The 11,018-nt window shown below is 41.7% G+C and overlaps 2 protein-coding genes across 3 annotated transcripts in view; one reads left to right on the top strand and one right to left on the bottom strand.

Annotated features, from left to right (window-relative positions):
• Window positions 1–11,018, top strand: part of LOC311297560 (uncharacterized protein) — a 165,799-nt gene that overhangs the window by 1,165 nt on the left and 153,616 nt on the right. The window lies entirely within an intron of this gene.
• Window positions 1,418–6,606, bottom strand: LOC311297551 (E3 ubiquitin/ISG15 ligase TRIM25-like). Of its 2 annotated transcripts, XM_084419887.1 has the most exons (7): window positions 5,981–6,606; window positions 4,838–5,397; window positions 4,657–4,752; window positions 4,148–4,381; window positions 3,893–4,043; window positions 3,755–3,799; window positions 1,418–3,608 (listed from the first exon to the last, which is right to left on the bottom strand). In XM_084419887.1, exons 2-7 carry the CDS (start codon window positions 5,393–5,395, stop codon window positions 3,037–3,039), a joined length of 1,656 nt encoding a protein of 551 aa, XP_084276013.1. In that variant the 5' UTR covers window positions 5,396–5,397; window positions 5,981–6,606; the 3' UTR covers window positions 1,418–3,036. The 2 variants fall into 2 exon arrangements, with proteins under 2 accessions (XP_084276013.1, XP_084276014.1); XM_084419888.1 differs by lacking the exon at window positions 3,755–3,799.

Here is an 11,018-nt window from a genome sequence, read left to right as displayed (position 1 = left end):
CTATATTGTGCTAACAATTCATTTTACAGCATTAGAGGCTAATATATGATGGCTATGCATTCAAGACTATTTAGGAAATCACCATCACGTTGGCTACGTTAACTTTCCGATGAAATGCATCACAATTGTTTTACAAATAAAAATGGATTCGCATTTGATACTCCCACTCTGATTGTCATCCATCTTCGCTGGTCCTCTAATTCGGTAGGTGGCGTTGTCACTAAAAACCTAGGGTCCTAGAAATGCGGTCCTAGAACTGGGTTCCTGAAAATGCAGCCTCCTTTGCAGGCAGATGCTACTCCAATCGAGGAGCAAAAGTCGAATATCGTTTGAAAATCGGAGGAAAACAAACAAACGCATATTCTTACAATGACAGAAAGGGAGGCCAATTTCATCTTTAGCAATTTGTCATCAAACAAACTGTTTAATAATAGAGCAAGTAACACGGTGGCCGGTTTTTTTTTTTTTTTTTTTTTTTACATAGTTAGGCCTATGGTAGGCTAAAAAACAAAACAATAAGCACAATAGTCCGTTTCTGCATTGCCAAACCAGATGCTTGTTAGATCAAAAAATAAAATAAATGCAGTTGGATACATGTCATAATGATTTTATGCGAACCTGACTTGTTACCGGCAATAGCCTACTTTTTAAACAAAGTAGTTTTCAATCAATGTTACTATTCATCGCATAACGCTTAGGCATATGTGACGTCATATTCTTGCTCAAAAAAATTAGCATGTCAACATTTTCTGGGAGGAGACGCGAGCGCAACCTATTAACAATTAGTCCAGCCATGGAGAACACCCGCTCGGATGGCACAGAACAGAAGTCGCAGGCACACTCAAGTCTATGCAGGCAAACTACTGCTGGGTGCTCCCTGAGGAGGATGAAGCTGCTCCCAGGTGCTTTTCTCTCAGGTGGCTATGCATTGTTGTTGTAGAGTGGTGGTATGCCAGCTTTGCTTGGCATAATTTACACTCAACTTTATCATTGTTCTTTTTTAACGAGTCCCACACGGAGCTTCTTGGTTGTTGCATGGTTGGTCGCAGAGTTAACGGTCACGACAATGCTCTTCTTCTTTTGTTTGTTTACACTATGTACACAAAAGAGGTAGCCTAGGGGGTTTCATTCATGTTAGTGACACTGTGTCCCCGACAGGAAAATACCCTGCTGTGCGATCTGTGACAGTAGGCGCGGCGTCAATTATGTAGAACACATTGGAATTGTGCGAAAATATAACGATATTGGAAAAAGCTATTTTATGATCGAATTTCGCATGCAGTTTGACTATTCGAAGATCGCGACTCATCCCTAAATCACACACAATCTCACATAGATCATGAATTCTGGAGACAAAATATTTCCTAAAACTGCCACATTTTCATCAAAAGATCACTAGAATGCTATTAACACAAAATACACTATTTCATTTAATTTTCTCTTTATCTGATCAAAATTACATCATTAATTACACACCAAACTGAAGAAAGCAGAAATCTTAAGATAAATCCGAAACAAACATTTCTACAATGTACTGTCAGAAGGTCTATGTTAACTGTGAAAAGGTTTTGAAAAGGTTTCAAACAGTATTTACTGACATCCACTCTGAGAGTGTTGTAAGGTGTGTTATATTCATATTATACACTGCCCGCCAAAAAAAGTTGCTATTTGGATTTAAATTGGCAAATGCTTTTGAGTCTAAGGGCCCTATTTTAACGATCTGAAACGCAAGTGTCAAAGCGCAAAGCGCAAGTAACTTTGTGGGCGGGTCTTGGCGCTGTTGCTATTTTCCCGGCGGGATAAATGACTCTTGCGCCTGGCGCAAATCTAAAAGGGGTTGGTCTGAAGTAGCTTCATTATTCATAGGTGTGGTTTGGGCGTAACGTGAAATAAACCAATCAGAGCGACATCTCACATTCCCTTTAAGAGCAGGCGCGCTTGTTCTAAAGCGGATTCCTATTATAACGGCGGATTTGCCAGGCGCACGGCAGGAGCGGTTCAAGGCCGAGGAGACCGACGTTCTCGTCAGGGACGTTGGGGATGGAGAAACACACCCAAATTAACTTCGGTTAAACAGGCGTATGATAATTTGGGTAAATGTGTAAGCTAGATGTATGCTTTTATAATAAAATGTCTATCTATCTATCTATCTATCGTAATAATGTATGATTTGCAAAAATGATAACTGCTGCGTCTGTGTGTAGATGAGAGAATCAAAGTGTATGCGCGCTGTGCACACGCTACATTGATTAAGGCCAAGCATGCGCCCTTAAAATAGCATATGAATAACATGCGCAACGCGCCACTGACTTTAAACTGTTTTTTTTTTTCGGTCAGTGGCGCAATTGTTTTCTAAACCTGTAAAATAGCACGAGGGAACGTTTGCGCCAGAACACGCCGCCTCTTTGCGCTGAACCGCCCCGGGGGGCGCAAGTGTATTTCTTAGTTAACCGACGTGCTTCTGTGGAGGGAAAAGTCCGCTTTGCGCGGGTGCAAAATAGGAATGATACATGCGTCGGTGTACAAAGTCAATTGCGCTGGGTGCAAGATAGGGCCCTATTTCATTATTGCAGTGATTATTATGTTTCTAGCATGTTATATGTTTGGCAACAGTTCTTATAATTCTCATTAATAGAGTGTGTAGCTTTTCATTTCTTAAACAACCATGTAGGAAGACACATCATGGTGATATTCCAGGATGATTGAAAGTCTTTGGGTTGTGCCCGAGGAGACTTTACAGAGTGCTTGACTCTTGCATTATCAAAACAAGACCTTGACCAAAAATGTATGCACCTCTTGATGGAAATCTTGTCGAAAGATCTTGTATTGACAATTCAAGAGTCAAGCACTCTGTTAAGTCTATATAACATGCTAGAAACAGAATTATCACTGCAATAATGATCCAGTCATAGACTCTTAAGCATTTGCCTGTTTAAATCCAAACAGCCATTTTTATTTTTGATCGGGCATTGTATTATATATATATATTTTTTCATTTAAATCAATGTTTGATGTGTACATTGAACTCAAATACAGTCATGTAGTTTTTAATGTATTATTTTCTGACAGATTATATTTTAAACTCTGCTTTTCTATGATCCTGACAGATGAAACTTGGCCAGTATAAAACGCAGGGTATAAGGGTTCAGTGAAAGTGGTCTGGACTCTGTGAAGGAGAGTCATTGTGTCAGAGACGCTGTAGAAGGACAGAGTTCCTGCTCTGTGATCCAGATACACTCCTATTCTAGAGGAGCAGACAGCAGGGATTGAGACTTGGGTTTTATCATGTGTGAAATAGACATTCTGTTGAGATCGGGACAATCTCCAAGAGTTTTTGTTGGAGCCAAGCCTACAGTCATAATTTCTTCCCTTACGTCCAATTCCTTTGTAACAAACTGCCACAGCCCAATTGTTTCCACTGCACTCGACCTCCCAGTAACAGCGACCGCACAAACCCTCTCGACACAAGACATTCACATATCTATCAAATCGCTCTGGGTGATCAGGATACTGTTGGTCTTTATATGTAAATGATATTTTCCTGCTGTCCTCAGACAGTTTGAGTTTATTGTTTGCAGTGTTTGGATCCAAGTTAATTTCAGAGAAATCTGAGGAGGAATGAAAAACAAAAAACAAATATTGAGCAAAGTAAACTTTGGTTCCAAAATGGTCACATTGTAACAGATTGTATCATTTCCACTGATACTTATCAATAAATGAGTGTTTGCCTTGAAGAAACTACAGTTCAACTTACACTGCAAAAAATCATTTGGGGTCTTTGCAACATGGACATTTGACACTGAAGAGACAAAACGAAACAAGCGTACGATTCATTCGTTGGTTTAATCCTACAGAGTATGAATGGCAAAACAATATGTCAAAATATTCAGACCTTCTTGTGATATTTTGGCTGTCTGCTGTTGATAGACGTCCTCCAAAACCTCTCTGAATGTTGAGACTGAAATGTCTTTAAAATACAGATGAGTGTGTTGAGTGATGGGAACATCTTCAAATGTGGGTAAAACACACACAGACTGACAGCTCTGAAATTAGACAAATACAGCACTGCTTGTTATGTAAAAGAGACAATTAAAAAATGTGAAACAGTAAGAATAGAAACATTATGATATTAAAGAAATTTCATTACCTTCAGAAAATTGATCTGATCATCATTAATCAGAAGTTTGTCAATCTCTGCTTGTGTTTTTCTAAGTTCTGTCAGCTCTTGATCCAGATGTTTGTGAAGTTCCTCTGCTCGATCTATCTCAGTCTTCTCCTGAGCTCTGATCTGTTCTTTAATCTCATACCGGTTCTTCTCAAGAGAGCAGATGAGCTCAGTGAAGACCTTCTCAATGTCTTCCATGGTCTCTAGTGCTGAACTCTGTCAGAGACACAAAGATCTGATAATGGAGATCATAGTTCTGACTCAAAACAATGCAGGTAGAAAGTAAATTAGTGCCAGTCAAGCTCCAAAAGTCTCAATAAGAACATCATGAATTGTGTCACGAATCTTTTAGCAATTTTTAATCATTTTTTGGAGCTCAAACCCCATTGGTCAGGGTCTATTTTAATTGAATAAAAAAAAAAAAAACTAAAAAAAAACTTGTTTGCATGTCAAACAAACTTTAAAACTAAAGAACACATAAAGAAACATACTTTAAGAAGCTTCACAGCTTCACTGAGTTCCTGCTGACCTCTCTCTCGCTCCTGGATCAGCTTCTGACACGACACCTTTATCTCCTTTAACTCTTTCTGAGGATGTTAACATAAAAAATATATAATAAAAACAGGCAAAAATAGACACCAGTCCAGTAAAGGATATTATTGTTGATGTTACCTTTTTACTAGTCCATTCTGAATCCACAGACACCACACTGTGTCCTTTATGATTATCAGTACACAAACAACAAATGCACTGATGATCCTCCTGACAGTAAATCTCCAGAAGTTTCCCATGACTCAGACAGATGTTCTCCTGAATGTGTCTGGAAGCTTCGACTAGTTTGTGCTTCATAAACGCAGGAGATTGATAGTGAAGCTGCAGGTGAGTTTGACAGAAGGAGGCCAAGCACTGCAGACAGGACTTTACAGCTCTGTTCTTCTCTGTAGTGCAAACATCACACTCCACAGCAGCCGTTTGTAGGGACGTCTTCTGCAGCGTCTCCATCATCTCAGCTATCAGAGTGTTCTTCTTCAGTAGAGGTCTCTGACTGAAGCTCTCTCTGCATTGGGGACAGCGGTACGGCGGCCCCTGCTCCTTCTGGCCCCAGCAGTCAGTAATACAGCTCATACAGTAACTGTGTCCACAGGGAATCGTCACCGGCTCCTTCAGAGGATCCAAACAGACTGGACAGCTGAACTGATCCACACACGGACTCACTGCAGATTCAGACATTTCTGAAGGAGTAACATAAATACACATGTAAATCATTAATGAAAGAGCATGTATAAAACTATACAAAATACTTAGTTTTGTATGTTAATATGAAAGAATCGTAAACTCTTCACCCGTAACCAGAAGAATAAACATAAGACATCCAAATTAGCATGGAAAACTCGTACAGTAATAATTGAATGTTCTTTTTTTTAATGCAAGCAAAAATGCACATACGGACTCGCTGCGGATTCAGACATTTCCTCCTCTCTCTATCTCTGTTTTTTTTTTTTTTTTTTTTTTTTTGCTGCAGATAGCTGCCTGTTCCTCTATTTGAAACTGTTCTGCCAGAAGTAAATCGCTAAAGAAATTGTGCATAAATCCACATGTAAATCATAAATGAAAGAGCACGTCTAAAAATCTACAAAATGCTTAGTTTTGTTTATTCATAGACAAATTCCTTAACGCTTCATCCGTATAAGCAAAACAATATAAACATGCGACATCAAGATTAACACATAATACAGTGATAATGTAATGCTCTTTATTTCAACGCAGGCAAAAGACAAAGGAAAAAACATTATTTAAGGATTCTATGAAGCTCACCTGCTTTGACAGAACACAAAAGTCAAATATTAACCCGACTAACGGTTCCGTTTTTCTTGAATCCACACACACTTCCTGGTTTTCAGTGTGCAGATGTGCGCATGTGTCCCGAGAAACAGAACAAGTAAAGACCAAGAGTGTGAGGGAGGGAGATTATAATTTGATGCCATGACTTTGCAGTTTTTGCTCCCTCTGTATTTTGCTCAGAATCATATCGTATCTCCACACCAATACGACCGGAAGTAAAATGTAAACAAGAACGCAAAAATCACTAAAGAAACGGCGCGGAACATGCCATCAGTTATCAAAGTTATCTTGCTTTGGCATTAAATGATAATCAACTGTGATTAAACATACACAATAAAACATAACATTATTTATCTTATCTGTCACGTAGAAACGACAACGGAAAATTGGCTGTTCTCCCGTAGTAGACCGTTACAGTACAACGTCACGAAGTAGAAATTAATGTCGCTCATGCACAAGGTTTTTTTTCTTCTTTTTTTTTCAGAACGAATCGCAACTGTTTCTTAAAGTATCAGACCAGTCGAATGGTGTAGCCTATCTAATAACAGACAGAAAGTGTGTTTATTTAGGCTAACTGCTTCACTTCCAGCCATCTGTTTAAAGATTAGCCAAAGTCCACTGATCATTTTTATGTTGGTTGGATGATATTGACATCCAACCTGTCAGAAAACGTTTCTTGTTTTAAAACGATACTTCTTGATCACAATTAAGAGCATATATTAATTCAGATGTGGAGACGTCAGATGTTTTTGCACCTTTTTAAAGATATACTGTAGTTATGAAACAGCTAATATCAAGCAAGTAGGCTAGGTTCCACCCTGAAGTCAACCTCATCCAAATTTTTGGTCAACACAGTGAGCCAATTATTTTCCCAAACTAATTCTGACATCTTGTGGTTTGATAATGAACTGCATCAAATATATGAGCTGCAAAGTAACCAGGCTAAATGAGCACTTTCATGCCAAGATGATGAAATAGACATAGGTCACTTATAATTTTCCACTGCTTATATTGTCCAAAAAATCCAAGATGGCCGCTGAGGACAGGTGTGGTTTTTTAGGCTCCACACCTATCCTTTTATTCAGCATTTTACATCAGATTGTAACAGTTTTAGCCGATGCTTTTCAACAAAGATACCTCAATTCAAAGAAATGCATGCATCAAAGACGAGAATCAACCAAAAGGTACAGAGAAAATGGATGTATTTGGACAATGCTGCTTTGTATGTGGTTCCTGCTTGTTCCATCAGCTCAAGGCCTTTCTTTGGCTAGAAATCAATCAGTTGTTCCTGCACATCATGTACCTTTTAATGATATATCAAAACAAATTTTTTTTGGATATGGACAGTAGGCTATATTGCTTATTCTATTTTCTGGCAGAAAGATCATTATACTGGAATTGCTACTAAAGACAGAAAACAATACACAAAAAGAAGCAAATGGCATGATTACAAGATTCTACTAGTTCTGCTGCTACTAAGTGGGGATATACAATTAAATCCTGGCCCATCTGTAAATCTTAACCCAGATCTAAACAGTGATTTGTCCAAACACTGTCTTCAGAAAGGAGTGTTGGTTTGGAATGATTCAACTGGAAGGAAGGAACCAACAGATATATTCCCTCTGGGACTGATGGCTACTAAACAGCAAAGGTGTATTAATGGTCTTGCTCTTCACCAACATGAACATGAACTAGTGGATGAAAGAAGCAAACTGTCTGCAACCATCAGGCCAGGCCCAGGTTTCAGCAGCGGCAGAACAGCAACCACCAGGCCAGGCTTAGGCCTCAATGGCAGCAGTAGCAGCAGTCCAGTTACCATTGAGCCAGGCATAGGCCTTAGCATCAGCAGCAGTAACCAGGCTACCACCAGGCCAGGCTCAGGCCTCAGCAGCAGCAGCCCAGCTACCACCAGGCCAGGCTTAGGCCTCAGCAGCAGCAGTCCAGCTACTACCAGGCCAGGCTCAGGCCTTAGCAGCAGCAGTCCAGCTACCACCAGGCCAGGCTCAGGCCTCAACAGCAGCAGTCCAGCTACCACCAGGCCAGGCTTAGGCCTCAGCAGCAGCAGCAGCAGCAGCAGCAGTCCAGCTACCACCAGGCCAGGCTCAGGCCTCAGCAGCAGCAGTCCAGCTACCACCAGGCCAGGCTTAGGCCTCAGCAGCAGCAGTCCAGCTATTACCAGGCCAGGCTTAGGCCTCAGCAGCAGCAGTCCAGCTACCACCAGGCCAGGCTTAGGCCTCAGCAGCAGCAGTCCAGCTACTACCAGGCCAGGCTTAGGCCTCAGCAGCAGCAGTCCAGCTACCACCAGGCCAGGCTTAGGCCTCAGCAGCAGCAGTCCAGCTACCACCAGGCCAGGCTTAGGCCTCAGCAGCAGCAGTCCAGCTACTACCAGGCCAGGCTCAGGCCTCAGCAGCGGCAGTCCAGCTACTGCCAGGCCAGGCTCAGGCCTCAGCAGCGGCAGTCCAGCTACTACCAGGCCAGGCTTAGGCCTTAGCAGCAGCAGTCCAGCTACCACCAGGCCAGGCTTAGGCCTCAGCAGCAGCAGTCCAGCTACTACCAGACCAGGCTTAGGCCTCAGCAGCAGCAGTACAGCTACTACCAGGCCAGGCTCAGGCCTCAGCAGCAGCAGTACAGCTACTACCAGGCCAGGCTTAGGCCTCAGCAGCAGCAGTCCAGCTACTACCAGGCCAGGCTCAGGCCTCAGCAGCGGCAGTACAGCTACTACCAGGCCAGGCTTAGGCCTCAGCAGCAGCAGTCCAGCTACTACCAGACCAGGCTTAGGCCTCAGCAGCAGCAGTACAGCTACTACCAGGCCAGGCTCAGGCCTCAGCAGCAGCAGTCCAGCTACTACCAGGCCAGGCTCAGGCCTCAGCAGCAGCAGTACAGCTACTACCAGGCCAGGCTTAGGCCTCAGCAGCAGCAGTCCAGCTACTACCAGGCCAGGCTTAGGCCTCAGCAGCAGCAGTACAGCTACTACCAGGCCAGGCTTAGGCCTCAGCAGCAGCAGTCCAGCTACCACCAGGCCAGGCTTAGGCCTCAGCAGCAGCAGTACAGCTACTACCAGGCCAGGCTCAGGCCTCAGCAGCAGCAGTCCAGCTACCACCAGGCCAGGCTTAGGCCTCAGCAGCAGCAGTACAGCTACTACCAGGCCAGGCTCAGGCCTCAGCAGCAGCAGTCCAGCTACTACCAGGCCAGGCTCAGGCCTCAGCAGCAGCAGTCCAGCTACCACCAGGCCAGGCTCAGGCCTCAGCAGCGGCAGTCCAGCTACTACCAGACCAGGCTCAGGCTGCCGACTGCAAAGATCCATTGCAAACGTCTCATATCCATGGACAAGCCAAAATCCGCGGCGGTCACCGGCAGTGTAGTCAGGTACTGTCACCTCTACCGGTGAGTGCTCCACACCGCAGTTTCCACCCATTGCCCAAGTAACAATACAGACTAAAACCAGGAATCCCGTGTTGAAAAGACATAGATCATCTAATATTTTCCATACTCTGAATCAGGCAAAAATAATATGGGATCCGCGAGCCAAACCTAAAGGCTTATTGGGCGGACATTTAAATATAAGGAGTATGGCACCTAAACGAGAAGAGCTAGAACATCTGCTCTGCAATTCCAACATTGATTTTATAGGCCTCTCTGAAACGTGGCTGACACATAGCTCTCCAGATTCTGTTGTAAATATGCCTGGGTATAATGTGTACAGGAATGACAGGGAGCATGGTAGGGGCGGAGGAGTTTTGTTGTATGTGAGAGATGTTTTTAATAGTAAACAGATTGTATGGCCAGAGGATATCCAAATTGAAGGTGTCGGAGTAGACGTATCCCTTTCATCTTCAATGTCATTTACCATAATATGTGTATATCGTAAACCATCTGCAAAGTTGGATTTCTATGAAAAATTTAAACTTCTTCTCAAATATTGTGATTTAAATAAAGAAACAATCATTATTGGTGATTTTAACGTAAATTGGAATGAAAAGAAGGTTAGAAAACATCTTAAAGAAACTACAGACCGCTATAATTTCACACAATTAATTCAAAAGCCCACTCGGATAACTTCACGTTCCAAAACATTAATAGATTTACTTTTTGTCAATCGACCTGAAAGAATTACAAAAACATTTAACTTTATGACAGGCTTATCAGACCACAATGCTTTCTTTTTTTCAAGAAAGCTCACAAAAAGACGTTTCAAAGTTTCACACAGTCATACTGTGTATAATGCTATTCCAAAAAACCAAATGCCAAACTTTGCGGCGGCTTTGCAAGAAACCGATTGGAGTGAGTTAAATCAAAGTGAGGACATAGAGAATTGTAGTAATCTATTTCAGTCTAAAATCAATCAAGTAATGTTAAATTTTACCAAAAGAGGAAGCCATAATAAGAGAAAAGGAAAGTTGTTACCTTGGTTAAATGATGACTGTAGGAAATTAATGAAGGAGAGGGATGTGCAACTTAAAAAATCATTAAAATCAAGTCTTATAATAGATAGGCAAAAATGTACATCCTTAAGAAATAAAGTCACTAACTATATGCGAAAGGCAAAAGCAAAATTCTTCATGGATATTATCACTGATGCCAAAGGGAATGGCAAAAAAATCTGGCAAAATCTCAACAAATTACTTGGTAGACAAAAGAAAGAATCAATTGAAGACTTTGAACTCAAAATTAACAACGCTGTAGTAAAAAACCCAAATTCTCTATCAAATGAATTTAACCAATATTTTTCTAAATCTGTTAGGGAGATAACTGAACTGTTTGAGCCACCTGAGAAAATAACTAGACCCATTGATCCTTCCAAGCCTGTGTTCAATTTGTGTGAAATAACAGAGCTGGAGGTAGACAACATCATTGGATCACTTAAGAGTTCCAAAGCAAAGGATGCTTATGGGTTAGATTCACATTCTCTAAAGTTATGTAAAGACTCCTTAATTGCTCCAATAACATATATGATCAATTTATCATTCAAGCAGAGAATTGTTCCATCCTTCTGGAAAATGGCCTTAGTCAC

The sequence above is a fragment of the Rutilus rutilus genome, assembly GCF_951802725.1.
Source record: "Rutilus rutilus genome assembly, chromosome: 9".
In the NCBI taxonomy this organism is placed as follows: domain Eukaryota; kingdom Metazoa; phylum Chordata; class Actinopteri; order Cypriniformes; family Leuciscidae; genus Rutilus; species Rutilus rutilus.
The sequence above is the reverse complement of the archived record's forward strand: the minus strand, read 5'-3'. Positions and strand labels throughout refer to the sequence as shown.

Excerpts from the sequence above, each read along its gene's own strand:
- LOC311297551 (XM_084419887.1), bottom strand. The coding sequence starts at position 5,395 with ATGTCTGAATCTGCAGTGAGTCCGTGTGTGGATCAGTTCAGCTGTCCA. Across the intron at positions 4,382-4,656 it reads AAGCTGTGAAGCTTCTTAAA|AGTTCAGCACTAGAGACCAT; the intron begins GTATGTTTCTTT and ends TGTCTCTGACAG. Across the intron at positions 4,044-4,147 it reads ATCAGATCAATTTTCTGAAG|AGCTGTCAGTCTGTGTGTGT; the intron begins GTAATGAAATTT and ends GTCTAATTTCAG.